We start from the raw sequence: 19,946 nt of genomic DNA on the forward strand, positions 1-19,946 counted from the left end.
GCTGAAATATGTTTTACTGGGAACAGCGATGCAGCATAAAGTAGCAGGATGACAAGGAGATGAGCTGCATGAGGAGAAAATGGTGAATCAGAAAGTGACAGAATGAAGAAACACACGTCTGGACTTTTAACGAGCGACGGTCCAGGGAATAAAAGTCTTTGTCCCGGACAAGTGAGCTGCTGTTAAAGAAGATTAAGAGGTGGGAGGACGCGTCAACAGCCACTAGCAAACAGGAGCTTTAAATTAGAACCAGTGCGACAACCAGTCAGAAACTGAAGGGTCCCATTTAAAACTCTAGACAGACGGGGGCTGCAAACATCCAACCAGCATCCAGCCGTTAGTTCCCTTCAGACGATCAATCCAGTCATTGTGCGACAGTTCATCTGTGAAGTGGATTCTTACATTGTCTCAGTTTTAGTTTGAGTTCTTCCTCAGTCTTGATTTCCATTAGAATTAGGATCAAGTCACTTCAGATGTACGAGATTGTCACTTTGCCGATGTTCAGGGGTTGGCCCTGTTCGTGCTCGTCTGCTCAGCGGCTCTGGTTTGATTCCACAGCTCCGTGTTTCCCCCTGAGTCCGTCTGTCGAGGAGCCGCCGTCAGTTTGGATTATCAGAGCCTGGAAACCAGCCTCTGCTCCAATAAAGGGCCTGAAGGCTTTGAACGGGAGGCTGGGCCCATTGATTTGGGAGTGATGAGGTGTGTGTGTGTGTGTCTGTGTGTGTGTGTGTGTGTGTTAGCATCTGTAAACCTGCTGGTTCCCTGAAGTCTGACTATTTCTTTGTCCGTTTGTTGGTTGGTTTGTGCGATTGTGCAAGATCTCACAAAGAAGTAATAATCCGATTTCCGTGAAACTCTGGGAGAAGGATCGATCCCAGGCCAAGAAGGAACTCTTTTAGTTTTGGCTCAGATCAAGAACAAGGAATTTCTTTTATCATTTACTTTAACTACATGGGAGTTAGGACCTTATTCATCTCAGCACGTCGGGACCCAGAAGATATCCTCTCGCTGCACCTGTGGTGAACTGAGGATCCGATCAAACAAGGCTCCTGCTGTTCCCTGACCTCGTCTCTCTGCTCCCGACCCGTCCTGCACGTCTCTGCCTCCATCTCAGCTCCATCTGCTCTGCGTCAGGGTGAAGGTTTCGAATGAGTCACATTCTTGGCAGGTGCTTCAGCCGGCGCTCGGCGGAGGGTTTGACATGTAGAGAGCGAGTTGCAGAATTTGCAAAAAATGCATTTGAAGTGAAGGTCAAGATGAAATGTGAAATGCCTGTTCAAGAATGCGGCTGCTTGTCCGCATCAATAGAGGAAATAACCTTTATTTAAAGGTAATATAACAGAATACCAATATGTATTTACTAAAAATCCTCCAATTTAAGTTTCTCCAATATCATGTATTTCAAATATTAATCATTTCATCATCATCAATCAGACATTTTGCAGCGTGCATAGTTTTGAATGTCCATTGAGCTACATCACTTTATATTTAATAATTGGGACGTGTAATAATAAAGATAAATAAAGATAATTCTGACTCCAATGTCCCTTTATATAAGTTGTACTTGAAATAAATCTTAAATATCATTTATGTTTTCTTAAAAAATCTGAAATTCAACTTATTGAAACTCTGTTATTTGCACAACTGTTACAAGTATAGTGTATAAATAGTTTATTTTATTACAGAGATTGATCTTACTCTTAAGTCACATGTTATGTATAGAGACACGTGTCTTTTATTGTGAAATTAACAGGAAAGTCCTCATTGGATTTCATTGTGTGTCCCTCATCGTCTCTCGCTATATTGGGAAACTTCTATTTTGACACAAACTCTGATTTAGCATCTGCCGCTGAGGATTTTCCTGGATAAAATGAGATCTGATGGGTTTAATTGCGCTGCCAGATCTCATCAGGACGTTAGAGGGGAAAGACTGACGTGTCGGGGGGGGGGGGGCAGAAACAAAGAAGAATGGAAAAGTATATTTTTTGATTAATGAGAAACATCTAATAGAGAGAATATCTATTTCACACGTCCTACAATAGAAAACAGAAATAGAAACGGCCGTGTGATGGATCCAAGGTCAAAGGGACGTTTGTCCATCCAGGCTCGGGGGGGGGGGGGGGATGATGGGAAGTGATTGGGTGAATGTCTGTCTCCGAGTGGTTGAGTGAGTTATCGAGCTGAAGAGTCAGTGAGATGAGAGAAACTGAGGGGAGGAGAGCGAGGGCTGCATATTGTTGGGGGGGTCATTAAGACTAAATCTGATTTAACAGCAGCTCTGGATGGAGTCGGATCTATTGTGGGACGGGAGCTGATTCAGAGCGGTTGGATTTTGTTGCTTCTTAATTTTAGACTGGACCTGGAGGTCGGCACGTTTCAGGAAAAGATGTTTTTAACTTTAATAAAATGCCAATAACTCCAGATGGTGCTGTGATGGATTGTAACACCAGGGAACTAATGCCAGATTAGTACAAGAAACATACTAAGCTTTCATGGAAGTCTGATAAAAAATACACAAGTCTTTACGACTCATCAGCCAAAATATAGTTTCACATAGAGACACATCCTCCTCTTCCTCGCCCTTATACAGAAATGATCATCTTGTGCACTTTGCAGCTGATAACATCGCGAGTCAGTCTCATCTGTCAATCGTGACATAAAAACCAAGTAAGCTCTTGAACAAACACCAGTGGGATAAGAACACACACAGAAACCATTTTTGAGTTTTAGTTTGGTCCATGTCCCATCCACTAACATGGAGGAAGTGGGATGTATGACCTACGCTGCAGCCAGCCACCAGGGGGCGATCAAGGCTTCACTACTGTCCTCCATCTTGTTACAGTTCATGGTGTAAATTTTTAAAATTACATCGGTCGGAAAGACTGAACTGGGTTTTGACAGATTTCACTTTACAAACTAGAACCCAGACTGAAAAGGTTTTAAACTCTGGAAAATGACAAAAGCTGAATAAATAAAAAACAGTAACTTTGGACAAGCAACAATCTTTGAATTTGGATTTGAAGGTGACCTGTGGAGTTTTAAGGTTTTCAGTGTTCTCACTGTCTTTGTTGCCACATTGCTGAGCTTGAACCTGTCAATCAACTTGAGGAATGTACATGTACTGTATGTGCAGCCATGTGCTCCCCCCCCCCCCCCCCCCCCCCGGGCGTTTCTCGTTCTTCCACTGAACCTCGACACTAAAAAAACATCTGTTCATGTGAGGTGTGTGATCTCAGCCTTGATTGTGACTCGTGTGTTTTTTAAATTCTCTCTTTACATCCTTCTGTTCAGGTAAAGTCTTCATGGGCGTGAAGCAGGAGATCGCAGAGAGCAGAATCCCGGAGCTCAACACGTACATGAAGGTATTGACTCCTCCTGCGAGTGTTCATGTAGCGCAGAGAGGAAGGAGGAGCCGGCCTCCTCTGCAGCGAGCGGCGCGGTGGCCTACGACTCGGTGGGCTGAACGCTGCCGTAGGTGGATGAGCGCTGACTCGGATGTTTCAGCCGCGGTTCTGCAGCTGCAGCTCAACGCGGAGGCGTAGCTGCTCCTCTTTGCTCTGCCCCTGTGCCCACAGCGCGGCTGACTGACTGGAGTTGTGCGACTTTTGACATGTTGCAGCGTTAAAAACACAAATCAGGCTCTCTCTCTCTCTCTCTCTCTCTCTCTCTCTCACTCACTCACTTCTTCTCCCCTCAACCTACGTGGTTTCTACTTTGCCACGCTCCCTCGCCTTCTCTCTCCTTGCACTTGTAAATCACTCTTGCGTCGTGTCTTTCTCTCCCTCTCTTCTCATCCACTCCTTCCACGCTCTTTCTCCATCTCTACTTCATCTCCACCTTTTTCTCACACTCCTTCCCTTCATCCTAATCCTTCATCTAATCGTCCTTTTCATCCCCCCCCCCCCCCCCCCCTCTCCTCTTGTCCCAGGGGCTGCTGGGTCTGCCGACATGGTTCCTGCTGTCGGACGCTCTCCGGATGTTTTTCTACCAGACGGACCAGGACAGCAAACATCTGCCTCAGGCCCTGAGACGCCTGCGTCCACCCACCCGCAGAATGTAAGCCCCCCCCCCCACACAGAACACCCTGCTGACAAGATGAAACCGGGTCGTGATGAACTCCCTTAGAACCAATCATCAAATCACTCCTGATCTGTTTAGAGGTTAAAACCACCAGATCCTCGTGGATCTTTAGTGAAACCCTTGGGCGTCCCTGTGAGACCCCTGGTTCTTTCTAATATTCATATCTGACAAAGAGACTCGACTGTCTCCTCCTCACACGTCACATCATAAAAGAGTTTAAATCACGAGGAAGCAACAGAGGAATGATACATGAATTTAGAACTGTGCTCCATTTGGCCTTTTGCTATTCTCTACTTCCTCTTTTATGACGACCGTTCCTGCCTTCTGATTGGCTCATGGCCCTGTGGTCAGGTTACAGGCGATGTGGTGAAGGGGGGACTCGCTCAACAGGAAATGATGCAAAGCCACACTCTGGTTACTTCCTCTGCTCGTACACCTGACCTGCCTTCGTTTAGACGGACAACACGAGGAACTAAGATGGTTCCTCTTTTCTCTGTGTTGCACCACGTTCGATTCCCTCCTCGCCCTGGAAACCACCTGTGTTTTGTCACAGGACACACAGAGCAGTGGGCAGCCATGCACAGCGCCCGGGGAGTAGATGTTGGGGGAGGAAAGGTGCCTTGCTCAGGGGCACTTAGACAGTGGGGTTAGGGAAAGTGCTCTTTGGACTTTGGAACAGATCTGGGTGTTGTCCTCGCAGGTATGTTGTATTGTCACCGCGAGGAATCGAACCAGCAACCTTCCAGTCAGATGTCCATAACTTTCTGCCTATAGTCCAATTATTCTGCCACCAGTCCACCGCCTCACCTGTTTTCTCTCCTTCTAATTAGCGAAGGAGGCGATTATTGAGTTTCTCTTTTTTAATGATGAATTATTGAATCACTGCAACCTTTTTAATATCAGAGTCGCCGGGAGATGGTTGTGATGGATGGCGATGGTGTGCATACAAAACACACAACTGTATCACAACACATCCGTTTGCACTGTGATCAGTTTGTCTCTCACACGTGAGGAACACAGCAGGAGAGTGTTCGGTTAAGAACTTCTTAAGTTACTAAAATCTGTTCTCTTACATCAATGTGTTTGTGTCTTTCTTGTCTTTGAGCTGCATTTCCTCTATGAAATGTGCTCTTCAGATCGAGTTTGTTATTATTATAATGATTATTATTTAAGAGATAATGCACTCCTTTATTAGTTACCCCTGCAGACCACGTTCACATGTCACTGACTCGTGTCTTCTCTGGTTCTTCTTGTAGAAAAACAGTGAAACCGAAGATGGAGCTCTTCTCCTCGCCGAGGGCCGAGGTATCTCAGCTTCATCGCTCTTTCTTGTTGTTGTTGCTTTGGTAACGCGCTCCATGGCCACCCACAGAGCAACAACTCCTCAGTCTAACATCCACGCACAATGCACCACATCACACACACACACACACACACACACACACACACACACACACGTCCAAATCACTGCGTTACTTTCTATCGCCTGATGTGACAAATCAATAAGGACGGAGTTAAAACGTGTTGTGCCGAACTTCTTCTCCTCCTTCTTTCCTGTGACTCCGTTGACCTCATCAGAAGTTGTCCGGCCTCGCTTCACTTCCTCTTTTAATTCCTGCATCCTTCTCTCCTTTCTTATTAGCCCCCCCCCTCCCCCCCTCGCTTTACCTTCTCTCCCCCTTCATCCCCCTTTTTTTTCAAACGACCTTAAAGTTTCCTTTTCTTTCCTTTTTCCTCTCCCCTCCCTCTTTCTCTTTTCAAGGTTGTGACCATCTCTCATCCATCTCTCCTCCTCCTCCTCCTCTTCCTCCTCCTCCTCCTCCTGCGCCTCTTCTTCACATCCTCTCATTTTTATTCTGTTCACACTCTGCACTCGAACGTCATTATATAGGGGGGGGGGGGGGGGGGGGGGGACAGTTTATATCCTGCAGGCGTTGCAGAAAGTTGTGCGTCAGTGTGTAGCCGTTGTGTTTCAGGAGCTGAGTGAGGTCGAGGGGTCAAAGTTTTAATGACCTGAAAGTTAAAGTTAAAGAAGCCTTATTATTCTTAGTGCGATGGTTTGTACTCTTGTTGACACAATGTCCCCCCCCCGCCCCCAGGCCTGCGACTCACAGGGGTCCTCACAGAGATAGAACAACAAGAGCATGCACACACTCCACAAAGGCCTATTTTTAAAACCAAATCATTACAGTTACACTTACAGTGTGTGTAATAATGTGTGTGTGTGTGTGGGAGTAATGATGTTGATGCCACTGTTTCATTGGATTCTGCAGTTTGATGTGTTGAGTGTTTACGTTCCATTTTGATGTTTCTTTGTTGCACAGTTCATTTTAACTTTGGTTTTAAAAAGGGGCGGATGCTTCCTGAAAGATTTAAAAGCTCCATGTCGTTATGTGCACTGTGTGTCAATCATCCCGGCTCTGAACGGACAGGTAGAGTTTCTGCACACTAATGACACCGGCCTCAAACATGTGCTTGTGTCGTATCGTTTACACAAGTGAAATAAACCTGCCAGTGCAGCAGTACTTGTATGCAGAGTATTTCAACCTTTAACTGATGCAATAGAATCTTATTTGAAGTATTCCATTTTTTTAAAGCAGTTAAATCAAGTGGATTTCTATGAGTGAATGGTTGATATTAGTAAAATAATTGGTTATGCAATTGACAGGAATTCAAATGTTTGTGTGTGAGGCACATTTGTCTAGTTTTAGCGTTGGTTGTGTTTAAAGCCAGAACAAGCTGTAATATGAGTTGCTATCTGCAGGTGGTGTGTGTTTGTGTGTCTGTGTGTGTGCGTGACTGTGTGTTTCTGAAGCTCCTGTATGCTTTAGCCCCTTTACAAAACTTCTCCTAACCTTGCTCTCTCCACAAACCTGCAGTTGGCTGCACACAAACACACTGAATCCCTCACTGCACACTTCACTGGTCTTTTTGCCAAACTCGTAGCAGCAACTCCATTTCACTGCGTCCTTTCCCTCTGCCCCCCCCCCCCCCCCCTCCCACACAGATGTAAAACATCGCTGCGCTCTCCTCTACCAGACCTACCAGCCTACTCAACATTTATTTTAGGTCCCTCTCTCCTTCTTAGAGGGAAAAACGAGTGCTTGTGTGTTTGTGTTTGTGTGTGTTTGTGTGTATGTGTGTGTGTGTGTGTGTGTGTGTGTGTGTGACCCGCTGTGCAGGGAAGTGGCTGTAAAGCTCCGTCCACCCGCTGATCAGTGGCCGGCCTGAGCCTGATGGATCGGAGGAGGGCTCCGGTGTTTGCCACAGACGAGCTGGTGGTGTTTACTCTGTGCAACACTTCATTCCACTCCACTTAGTATCAGCTCAGGCTCAACCCCGCAGCCTGCGATGAGTAATTGTTGACTTTGGCGCTATCAGTTTCCAACAAGGTCAATGGGAGAGGGTGCTGTTGGTTAACAGAAGCTTTCAACGATGCACACGCCTGAGGGGTAGTTTGTCTGATTTGTAAAGTGGGGCAGGAAAGACAAAGAGGCAGGAACAACCCGGAGATGCTCAGATACCGGAGCTTCTTCAGGAATGAATTCAATCTATGGCGGTAGCGTGGGCTGAATGTGCACATGCACGGAGAACTCTCACGCATATCAGATTCAGAGTGACAGGTCCCAAGACTGAAGAGAGAGAGAACTGCATTGGATATCACAGCTGCAGGTCTGACTGTCTGCAGGGACAGTAACAACGTTATGGACCACAGCACAAGCATGTGGTGGCGCAACAGCCAGTTAGAGATGTCTTATGGTATTTTAAGAGGTGTTTTGGTTCCTTATGAGACTGTGGCATGACATTTGATTATGGTAGACCACTACAGTCTATATATGGTTAATGGGAAACACTGTGATAACGATACTAGCATCAGAAACGCCTCTGAAACAGAAGAAGATTCCAGGTCAAGCATTCCGCGTGTGCCTGAATCTATGCACTGATCCCATATGTCTTTAAAGAACTTTGGTTTCACCAGATAAAACTGCACTTTTCCAAGAAATCACTTCTTCTTCTTCTTCTCCTAAACAGCCGGGCCACTGGACTGCCACTGGCAAGTCCTGTTTTTGGAGCATAGAAGAATAATAACGTTGTTGTCGAGTTACCCAGACCGAAGTCAGATCTCAGCAATTGGGTGATAATTCATACTGCAAGTAATATGTTGACGTGTACATTATGAAAGTCTTAAGCTTCAAGCAGTTTGAAGGAAATACTTGTTATGTGTATTCTTAGATTTATTTATTGGTGTTGTTTTTCAGTTCTGATCATCAATATATGACGTTTACTGGCATAAATTCTCTGTATGAACTTGTTTTCAAAGGGTTTAACTTGAGCCAGGCCAAACAACAAAGTCCAGGTGTCGCGTTGGGACGGGGGGATGAACTCATCTCTCACAGAACCAGCTTGAAGAAGAGAGAAGAGTCCAAATTAAAATGCAGAAGGGTGGAAGTCGACTGAGACTCAGCTCCTTCTCTTTTGTAGCGAGAGCCATTAAAGTAGAGTTTAGATCCTATTTTAGATAAAGACCTTTTCAAGATAAAGAAAAGAAGATTAAATGAAGGTAAAGTAGCATCCGTCCTTCTCAATGGGAAGAGAAACGACCTCAGAATCCAATTGTCCACCTGAACGTGTGTAAAGAGGTGACATTATGCAGCAGAAGGTTCATTGAGGTGAAATAACCACAGATAAAGAAAAGTTAATACGGGAGGTGAGTCATGGCACTGATTATTAACAGTTTATGTCCGTGGATATGTTTAAGATTAGAGCTTAATCATTGAATTTAAAAATGTAAAGATATTGTGTATACTTACATTAATGAAAATGTTTCCAACAATGATCAGACCCAGAGAAATGTCGCCTTTTAATTCCAGTTAGCCAATCGGCTGTTTTCACCTTCTACTGTTTGTATTGGTCACTTCTAATGGATCGTGATTCATCATTTTCGTTTGCTGCATAACAGCAAGCTAGACATATCGTTATTGTTTTGATTGAGAGCCCCCTAGTGGCCGAAGTTACATTGTTATATTACTATAACTTCAAATCGGGGCATACATAGAAGCTTAAGTGTTGAAGACAAAAATGTCAAATGTATTTTGCTATGATGACGGTTGTGAGACACCTACTGGCCAAATTTACATATCGTACGTTTAAATCAATGAAGCTGATTCGTCAGCAGGTTTCATGAGTGTACGAGATTCACTCTGTAGAACTTTAACGTAAAAGCAGAGTCACAGTGAAATACACAAATACAAATCACCCAACTCTGCACCTGTACGCTGTTGTGTAGCTTCTTTCTCTCAGAGTCGCAGCTCATCACATGGTTCAGAGTTTCCAGCAGCAGCAGCAGGTGTTTCCAGCTGAACCCATTAAACCCACTGCCACCTGTCAATCACCGAGCAGGAGACGGACACATTTAGCTCTATAAAAAAAAGTGGAGCATCCAGCGACTTGACAGCCAGTTATTTTCAGAATGAGAGTTAATTTTTGACACTGTCAGGCGGCCGGAATCTTTATCAAATGCAAAGTACAGTAAATAATGGTGAGCTACAAATACTCGGGGAAAGTTTTAATTAGAAATTTGTTTTGCCAAAGCCCAAATCCATCCTGTTGTTGTGCAGCGTGTTGGCTGAGAAGCAGGAGTGACCCACACCGAGGTTCACAACCTCTGCAGCTCATTCTCAGATCCATCTGTGGATTGTGATCCTGCTCTCCGGGCTTCAGAGGAACTGGGCCAGCTACTTAAAATATGAATATGACACCTCTATCGAGAGAGAGAGAGAGAGAGAGAGAGAGAGAGAGAGAGAGAGAAACCCCTCACCTCTCATCTCCTCCTCCCTGTTGACTAATGAGCTGCAGGTTTAACAAGCTCATTAAGGCGGGGTCGGCAGGAGTCTAATTGTACCAGATGATTGCTCCTGTGGCTGCGTGAACCCAGGGGTTGGACGGCTACATTTAGAGACCTGCTCCTCATCGGGCACCCAGGGCTCATCAACACACATCACTGGATTCACTGCTGCCAAAAGGAAGAAGCTATCTGAGGCTGCAGTGCATTCTGGTCTATTCCTACTGCTGCGTGTAGAAAATAGTGAATCGTAGAATCAAGCCTCTTGGTCTTTGGTTCATAGGGTCGTGGTGATGTTGCTGTGTATCTGGTATCTTGAGTTATGAAGTCTGGATACTTAACTGAACTTTTCCAGAGAGGCTATATGTGGTAACGTAAATGTCAGAGTCAGCTGTTCTGGACACTTTCCTGCCAGATCCAAAGTCAAATGTCCAGATCGTTGACTATCGGTGATCGTTGACTTGAAAGTGGAAGAAAACAAATATCTCCGGATGAACAAGAGCTGATAAAGACGTGGAAGGATTCTGAGATACGAGATCTGTGGTGATGAGGGCTGATGCAGGTGTTGATGAAGAGTCTGACCCGGGAAATCTCCAGCTGCTTCTTCATACGTGAAAGGGAAACTGGGGAAAATGTCCGATCGTGACTCCATGTGTGAAAACAGCTCGACACACAAAATGGCTCATCCTGGTTTTAAAAAGGGTTTTTGTCTGTTTATCAGCTTTTCACCTTTTTCGAGAGCAGAGGCTGAGAGAAATTGGATTAAATGAAGTGATTGCTTTTTATGCTGCTTTTTAAATAACAAATTCAGTTTATGGTTTTATTAACAGGCTGAAGTGTTAAAAAAAAAAACAGTAAATTGTAAAAATAGAAACAGATGCTTCAGAGACAAATTTAAAAAGACAAGGACGGGATTTAAGGAGGTAGGATGATGATGGTGAGGAGATGGAGCGAGAGAGGGAGCGATGGGGGGAGCGATGGAGGGAGGTTAAGAGAAAGGAGGGATTGCTCTGTCACTTCATATTTGGTGTTTTTGTTGGGAGATAGTATCTTATCGCCCCGGTAACACATTTTCACATCATCTATAAATTACAGCCAGCGGCAAGTCAGCGTGATTATAAAACATCTTCTGCAAGGATGCATTAACAATAGCAGCCATGAATTCAAACCCTGTGTGTGTGTGTGTGTGCGTGCGTGTGCGTGTGCGTGTGTGTGTGTGTGTGTCGTCGGGGTCAGGGTAATCTCAGTGGATTGTTAATCCAGCCGACTCCCTCACTCCCCAGCTTCATTAATCTGCCACTTGCCTCTGTCTCATTTTCTTCTTCACACACGCACACACACACACACACACCCACAAACACCCACACACACATTCACTCAAACACACACACACACACACTTGTTCATGCAGTCCGTCTTTCACCTACAGACACGTCCGTGCTTGAACATGCTTGTTAAATGTGTAATTCCTAATTTAGAACATGTTCATGTGCAGCTTGGTTGAAGTCAAGTTGGCTGTTGGGCCTTAGTGGAGGTACGTGCAGACTAAAATCAACCTCATGGTGGCGCTGCAGACAAAAATCAGGGGGTCACCAGCATTATAATCTCTATTTTAAATTGAGTGATGCTTTAGTTTAACTCTTCTTACAGAGGAAAGCAGAGGTTCCTTCTCACTCCCTCACTCACTCTCTGTCCTGGGAGGATTTCTGTATCCCACAGACTCTCTCTGCACCTCTGCTCAACTTTTACTTTCCTTCTCTCCTCCTCCTCCTCCCCCTCATCTTCACCTCCCTCCCACTGCTTTAACCGCTCCTCGTTCTGTTCTCTTTTTTTGGGCTCCCGTTTCCTCTCCACAGCTCCAACGCTCTTCCAATTTTTACCGTCTCTTGTGAGCGCTCCCACTTTTCTGTTTCTGCAGGAGAACACGATTTGGTTTACTGCATCGATAACGACCCTATTGACATGAATGCTAATTTAAAATCTTTTTTTTATTCCAGACTCACTAATGATAACCAGGACTGTTGAGCATCTCACACATACACACACACACACCCACACACACATTTGCTTTGGAGGAGGGCATCTCCTCTTCATCACTTCAGAAAATGGCTCATACTTTTGTACCCTCTCCCCCTCTCTCTCTCTCTCTCTCTCTCTCTCTCTCTCTCTCTCTCTCCCTCCCCTTCTCTCCCCCTGCCTCACAAACACACACACTCTTAGATGTACACACACATAGTACCACATTCATCGTACTGCCAGTTGTACACATGTATTTACACACAGAAACTAAAGACGCAGTTCATATTTGCAGATGTTTAAATCATCAATCAATCAACCAATGAGAAACCTTCACAGGTTTCAGCTTCACACACATGTCAGGAATCGTTTTCCTTTTCTCACTGTCACGTGAAAGGAATTGGGAAAACGAAGAACTGGACCTCGGACTTTGTCACTTGTCACTTTTTCAGAAGTTTCAAAATATCTCAAATCAATCCTCAGATTATGAAAGTCATCAATAGTTGCAGCTCCACCTCACACACATGATTCATCACACACCTGGATACAACAATAATATAAAATAGTGTAATATATGAACACACAGATCCCTTCTTTCCCCACTTCTTACTTTCTCGCTCTCTCTCACACACAAACACACACACACACACACACACAAACACACACACGTTCTTCACTTACTGTTCATCACGTTATTCTCCACCAGTAAAGTAAGTGTGTAAAGTCTTACCTGTCTGCTCTCACCGTCTCTTCTCTCTCTGGGTTGAGTGTGTCCGTCGCTCTGCTCTCTTCTCTCTCTCCTCTCACTGACTTTTATGCTTGTTTGTGTGTCTGTGTGTGTGTGTGTGTGTGTGTTTGTCTGTCTTCCAGGCGATGTTTGACTTTCGCGGCAACGACAAGTCGGAGTTGAACCTGAAGAGGGGAGAGGTGATCTTCCTGCTGCGACGAGTCAACGCCGACTGGCTGGAGGTAAGAACGGAGAGAGAGGGAGCGAGAGTGGGAGAGGGAGGGAGGGAGGGAGGGAGGGAGGAGAGAAAGAGTGGGAGAGTGGATCTCGGTGAAAGATGGATGGAGAGGGAGAGGGAGGGATGGGAGAGATATTGAAGAGGTGGCGGGGGAGAGGAGGCACGAGAGTAAAAATGGAAAGAGAGGGAGGAATCTTGTTCAGGATGGTGGAGGGAAGGAAAGAGATGAAAGAGTGGAGGAGGAAAGAGGAAAGCGACGGAGGCAAAGACAAGGAATGGAGAAAATGTTAGGGATGAAGAGAGGGGGGGAAATGGGAGAGGGAGAAAGACGAGGGGATGAGATGGAAGGAACAAAATGAAAAGCAAACTTTGATTCTGCATTCGTGTGGCTGTGATCTTGTCGTCTCCCTCGTCTGCAAGAAGCTGCAGCTCAGAACTGAATGTGTCACAGCATGTAGTGAACACACAACTGGAAGATGTTTGCAGATAAAGATGTGTTCACACTTTTGTGTATGAACCGAGACGTTGTGCAGCGGTTTGCATGGTCCCCCTCATCGGGCTCTGGGTTCGAGTCCTGGTTCGGCCCCTTCTGTGTGGAGTTCTATTCTCCTGTGGGTTTTCTCTCCAGCTCCCCCCCCCCCCAGTCCAAAGACCTGCAGGTTGGGTTAATTGGAGACTCTAATTGGAACGTAGATGTGAGTGTGAATGGTTCTTTGTTTGTGTAAAGACCCTTTTCCATTGGTCCACAAAAACAACAACATCTGGATCTTGTCTCCAATGAGAATAAAACCCAATCAGCATTTACTCTGAGGTCAAATAACTCCAGCTCCCATTGGCGGTGATGCAAACATGACGACCAGGGGAACTCGATAATGACCTGAATGTGTACATGTTGTTTTTTTCCTCTTTGGATTAATGCACAACAGCGAAACCTTTTCTTTGTATCGTGCAAAACTTGACGTGAGACAACTCAGTTTCTGTTGTTTCTGGACATCGAACATGACTTACAGGGGAGAGAGAAGAAGAATAAAGGGCAAAGTCCTTCTATTGGGAATGAAGTCGAACGTCCATTTGAATGGTGTGTTTACAAGCATTTGAAAAAACCTGCGTTTACCCATTAATTTAGTTGTAAACGACTTTTTGGATGATATCTGCTCCTTTATTTGTACTTGTTGGGTCATAAGAGAAGGATTCCTTCTAGTTTGAAGTAGAGGTACTCGACCGGCCTGAACAGAGACTTGACCTCAACTCTATTTGGTGTCTGAGGGATGAACTCGAACACATGATCCCACCACAGCCCCAGTGAGGCTCTGGTGGTTAATTTCCTGCAGCCCGGCTCTTGCATATTACATTTTAATGACACTTTGAAAGAGAGATAAGAATTTGTGTCATCTCCACATAGCAACAGACCAGAGCAGTCACTGGTGTGGCGGAGGTGCCCTGCTCCACTTTCCTGCGCAGGAACAATTACTTAATGAACAAAATGACCTGATTCCACACTGCATGTCTCACGTGGAAGACGCTGCCGTCCAAAAATGGGATGTGGGACATTTTTAATTAGCTGCCCAACGTGGAAACGCGATGCAGGGACACATTTGTCGTGGAAAACCTGCTCTGTCACATCGTACGCAAAGATGAAGGTCAGGAAACGTGTTTAATGAAAATGTGTGAGGTGTTGAGATGGAGTGATGAGAAGCCGGGAGTGGATGAGTGGGAGACAGAGAGAGAGAGAGAGAGAGAGAGACGAGGTGGAAGCTGTGGTGGGAGCGAGGGAGCGAGGGAGCGAGTGGAGGAGGAGGAGGCACTTATCCTGCTCCTGGCTTCTCTCAATACAGATCCTAGAAATCACCACGGAGGAGAATGATAATCTGTTTGTTCTTATGCAACACTGCAAAACACTCGTTGGTCATTTTCGGCGTCTTTGCCTCCACCCTTGTGGGGGTTTTCAGTATTTTAGGGTGGGCGAGGTTAATGCAACACTTACGACTCGTGGAAAGTTGCATTTGATTTAGTCAGTAGACGAAGAGGCTGTGGGTGGAGAGCGTGACAAATCCAACTGGGCAGACTGGTGCATCAAGGTAAAATGTTTTAAACTCACCAAAGGAGAGAGATCTCATCAGGTTCAGGATGTTTCAAGAGAGAGAACTAGAAAAACTCTCTGAGCAGTAGAAGCTGAAAAAGTTACTGATGAGAAACCGACTTCATCTGCATCTGGTGTCAAGTTATTCCAAAACCACATCACCAAGAAATCACCAAAATGTTTCCAACTTCCAGAAATAAGAATAACTGTTGAGTGGAGAGGAAAGAAGCCTATATGAAATGTATTAAAACATATAATAGGTATCTTTAATATCGTTTTTGACTGAACTGGGTAGGTATCGATTAGTCTGAATATTCCTATGGTTCGCTTGGCTTTTATTTTGAAAATATATTTCAGTTAGTGTACAGCTCCTTTAACTTATATTTAAAAATGGCCATTCCCCTTATCTATACAGTGGTCTCTACGATGCTCTCCTATTAAACAAATAAAGTACCTTTGTTTTCATGGCATGGTCATAGTAAATGGTGGATTAACTAAGTTTTTATAGCATTTATTATTATCTACCCTCAAAGCGCTTAAACTTCATATTAAACCAAACACTCTGACTCCTTTTGGCAGAATGCCCAAGTCCCTTAACTGTGAAGTGCTCCAGGAAGCTCCTCTACAAATATCCTGGTTTATCGTAACCCGTGTAATAGTCTTCACGAGCTTTGAGTTGCAGCATGAGATCATTGAAATGCTTGAAGAAGAAGCCTGCAGAGAATTCCACGTGTCAGGACCGATGGGACCGGACCTCATATCTCACACGTTCACCCTGATAAGGTGGAAGCTTCCTTGTACAGTAAACTGCCGGAGATGTGCTCCATGAGATGTTCTCTGCACGTGTCTGAGCAGACTTGAGGTGAATGGACACCTGGAGGGTATTAAACACTGAGCGGTGGGGTTGAGAGTTGGAACAGCAGCAGCAGCACGTCCTGAATAATAGGTTCATTAGTCGAGGAAAACGATTCTCCAGACGAAGCTCCATCCTCATGTTTCTCTGCTTCAAATCATCCACTCGTCTCGTCGTCAGTGTTCTATCCGTTCTACTGTTCACTCTCTCCATCTCCTCTTCTCTCTTTTCCTTTCTTCAGGGCACAGTGAACAATCAGACGGGCATTTTCCCAGAATCCTTCGTGAAGATCATAAAGCCCCTCCCAGAGAGTGAATCGGAAGGTGAAGGTGGAGCTCACACCTACAGCTGCCTGCGCTGCTTCCTGCTCACCCCCTCTGGAGTCGCCACCAGGTCTGCTCAGGAGTGTGTGTGTGTGTGTGCGTGTGTGTGTGTGTGCATGTGCGTCTGCGTGTGCGTGTGCGTGTGTGTTTGTGTCAGGGTATGTTTTCACCCCTGTCAGGCGTTTCTTTATTTGTCAGCAGGATTTAGCTAAAATACTGCTGAGCTGGTTTCCACTAAACTTGGTTTAAGGGTGAGACAAGAAGACAAAAAAAAAGAATTTTGCAAAATAAAGTTTGGTAGTGTTGAAATTGAACATGTCTGACATCACACTGAGTTGGTCTTTAGTCTTAGATTCGGGGAATATTGCTTAGATCGGCATATTTCCAGCCACCGGACTTGAAGTCAGAACTCATTGTGTTGAATATTAAGTTTAACCTCAATCAGTCCAGCCACAGATTGCCTGGATATGATCGGCTGTAGTTTCATCCCAATGCTAAAAGGTTTAGAATGTAACCTGTAGAAATCTGTATTTAGTTTTTTACTCTTAGCACAAACCAGTTTTACTTTGTTCAAATCTGAGGGTTTTTACTCACAGATAAAAGTTTACCTCGAGCAAAAGTCATCCCAGCAGCTGAAAATGTCATATTATGGTCAAAAGACTAAATCAATACTAACTTCCCTAAAATGAACCTCCTGATAAAACACCTTTTCTCAGTTAAGCTCTTGGGAACAGATCAATGGATCGTTTTGTTTTGTGTAACATCTCTGGTGATTCCACCTGTAGGGCTGAATACTTCATGAGCCTTTGAAAAAAAACTTCCAACCCTCGGTGTTTAAAACTGAACCTTTAAGATTGTGTATTTGTGTTTGTGCAGAGACGTGTGTGTCCAGGAGGACCTCACCATCCAGCCGTCACACAAGGAGCTGCTGTCCCGCATGAGGTGCGTCCCCTCACAGCACAGGCTTCACTTCCTTTCACTTATTTCCTTCGACTCATACGAAGCAATGACAAATATCGAGTTTCGTGTCTCTTCATCACATTTATACTCACGTGGGGAAACAGTGATGAGGAGAAACAACGTGTTAATAATTCCTCTGGACGCTTGTTCAGTTGTTTTCGGGGGAAATGATGGGATCCAACCTCACACCTTCTAAATGATGTGCTAATGGGATCCAACAAGGATGTAGCGGAGGACAGGCTGCAGTGAGGTCAGCAGAGGACATTATACTGTCATCATCACGATGGGAATGAAAAGCCTCAGTTTCTTGCTTCTGTCGCTCATCAATGAAAAAGTGATTAATTGCTGCGTGGTGACCTTTGACCTCCTTATACCCATTTCAACTTGGCCTTTTAAAAGATGCTGAAGATATGAATTGAGCGTTTGTGTTCTCACAGCTGAGCGAGAGATGCTCCGATGATCTCGGGCGACCTTTGTGTATTTCACTGCCTGAGTAGTTTTTGAGTGTGAAATTCCAGATAGATCACGGATGAGTAGACGTTAAGTCCCCCCCCCCCCCCCCCCCTCGGGGGCTGTTGTGCAGTGCAAAATCGCAAATTAACGTTTGCCAATCATCGCCTCTCATCAAATTGGTTCCTGTGGGACCTCCGACTTCCCTCAAACCCCCCCCCCCCCTCTTCCCCACCGTGCCGCCATCACCGGATGCCCATGGTCATTACGCCGTCGTATCTGCTCCTCTCCGTCTTTCTCTCTTTGGCTCCGCCGCTCCCTCGATCTCTCATTATCTGGTAATTTAGATAGGTGAGCACTGTGATGATTAGTCCCCCCCGTTCATAATCAGCTCATTTCCACCGCTTATCTGCTCGTTATTGTTTTTCTTGCGTTCGGGCGCGTTGTGCCCCGGAGCAGGATGGATGAGACCCTGGTCCTCAGTTTTAAAATGGCTTGGTGCTGATAAAGGGAAGGGGAGGAAGATGAGGAGGAGAAGACGAGGAGAGGGATGGTTGTGTTCGTGAAACAAGAAAGAGGAAGAGGAGAAGAATCAGTGAGGAAAGAGAGAAGCAACTACAGATGCTGCTGAACTGGACTGTAGAATAAAACCTAATTGATAAAGGTCATCTTTTGATTATTACTTATTTTCTATCCTATCATCATCACCATATATTATCACATTTAAAAAACTTTAACATGGCGATTCTGTTTCTGATCATATATAGTCGTTTACAGTTTATCATGCAGAACTAACTCAGATCTCTGTGTCCTTCCCGTGTCCTTTCATTGCTCGGGGCAGGACGTTTTTAAATAATCCTGTGCTTGTCCTTCATCAGATTTAATACTTTATCATGTTGGGCCTCCAGGAAGTTCCAGTCACGTTAGAGAAGGTGGTGCTGGACGATTTACTTTAACTTTTACTGTGATCCGACATAAAACTGTAATAGAAAGACGAGGAGCTCCAGTGGCAGCAGTAACTTCACTGGAACTCCGGTGCATCACTTTATTTTAATGTCCATGTCAAACAGTCACTGTATTTAAAGATGGACGACCTGACAGCTCCCAGAAAGGGAAGCCAAGGCGTCTCAGTTGCCCTCTGGTCGCTTCTGCTGTATAGCTCATAACCACCTCCTCCATGTTAGTGGATGGGACATTGACCAAACCACAAAGTTTTAATTCATTATTTGTTGATATAAAACATTATGAAACATCGTGATTGACAGCTGAGACTCCTCCCCTGATGGCTGCTGCGTGGACTGTGTCTCTGAGAAAAGCTTTAGTCCTGGTTTGATTGATCAGGTTTAAATCTCAGCTGTGATGTCATACTTTCAAACTGGGTTTTAAACTTTTCTGACGTCTCTTCTCTGCGTCTCCCTCAGAAACGTCTTCAAGGAGGACGACATCGCCCTGAACTACCGAGACCCCGAGGGCGACCTGATCCGCATCCTGGACGACGAGGACGTCCAGCTGATGATCAAGGAGAGCTGCGCTCAGCAGGTCAATCACAAGAGACCTGTCAATCAGTTCCCATGGGAGCTGCATGTGACCTTGACCTCTGACCTCTCTGTTTACAACACCGAGGCGTGAGAGAGAGGAGCTGAGGTTCATTCCCCGGAGGCAGAGAAACAGTTTGACACTTACTGAGAGTTAACGTCCTACTCATTTCACATTTCTACTTATTTAAAAGCATCTTCGTTAGATTTGTTCTCACTCTGGAGAAGCTGAGCAACTTGTTGTAGATTCAAAATCAACCTCAGCTCAGCCTGAGGAAAATATCTCAGAGTACAGAAAATTGAATATGTTAAAAATGAATATTACTTCAAACAGGTCGGAGGTTTTCTGACTCAGCTTGAAGCTACTCTTATACTGAAACTTTTCTCTTGTTAATAAAAAGCTCGTCACATTCAGTGTATGTCAATTCTGTGTATTCAAGTTTATTCTAAGTTATGAAATAGAAATTATGCCAAATCCAAATCGCATTAAATTCAACACTGCACTTCCTCTGTCCCTTAACAACACACATGACGAGTGTGAAGCCGATTATTAATTAGTTTTATGTTATAGAGAAACTCAACAAATTCCACAATGGACGAATACTCGGCCACGGTGGAGAGAAAATCTGAAGAAACCTCGAACAGAACTGGACTCTGTGTGGGCGTCCATACCTCCACCTGTTGGACTGGGAGAAGAGAAGTGGGGGAGAGGAGAGGTGGGTGGAGAGATGAGAAAGAGGAGAAGAAAGAGGAAGAGAGTTAAGACAGAGGCCAGGAATGGAAATATTCATATTTGCTGGTTGCTCGCTCTTAAATGTGAAGATCTGCAGGATTTGTTATGT

The 19,946-nt window shown here is 44.9% G+C and overlaps 2 protein-coding genes across 2 annotated transcripts in view; one reads left to right on the forward strand and one right to left on the reverse strand.

Moving 5' to 3' along the window:
- Positions 1-12,810, reverse strand: part of LOC133953509 (parvalbumin alpha-like) — a 26,729-nt gene extending 13,919 nt beyond the window's left edge. The window contains exon 1 of the mRNA XM_062387437.1: positions 12,669-12,810. The gene's annotated coding sequence lies outside the window, so the exon portion shown is untranslated. The remainder of the gene's footprint in view (positions 1-12,668) is intronic.
- Positions 1-19,518, forward strand: part of ncf4 (neutrophil cytosolic factor 4) — a 23,060-nt gene extending 3,542 nt beyond the window's left edge. Inside the window, exons 4-10 of the mRNA XM_062387436.1 lie at positions 3,292-3,362; positions 3,929-4,056; positions 5,337-5,385; positions 12,809-12,907; positions 16,078-16,229; positions 17,036-17,101; positions 18,991-19,518. Coding sequence (XP_062243420.1) covers positions 3,292-3,362; positions 3,929-4,056; positions 5,337-5,385; positions 12,809-12,907; positions 16,078-16,229; positions 17,036-17,101; positions 18,991-19,198 — 773 coding nt within the window. The 3' untranslated portion in view covers positions 19,199-19,518. The remainder of the gene's footprint in view (positions 1-3,291; positions 3,363-3,928; positions 4,057-5,336; positions 5,386-12,808; positions 12,908-16,077; positions 16,230-17,035; positions 17,102-18,990) is intronic.
- Positions 19,519-19,946: the final 428 nt, after the last annotated feature.

This window comes from Platichthys flesus, chromosome 5 (genome assembly GCF_949316205.1).
Source record: "Platichthys flesus chromosome 5, fPlaFle2.1, whole genome shotgun sequence".
In the NCBI taxonomy this organism is placed as follows: domain Eukaryota; kingdom Metazoa; phylum Chordata; class Actinopteri; order Pleuronectiformes; family Pleuronectidae; genus Platichthys; species Platichthys flesus.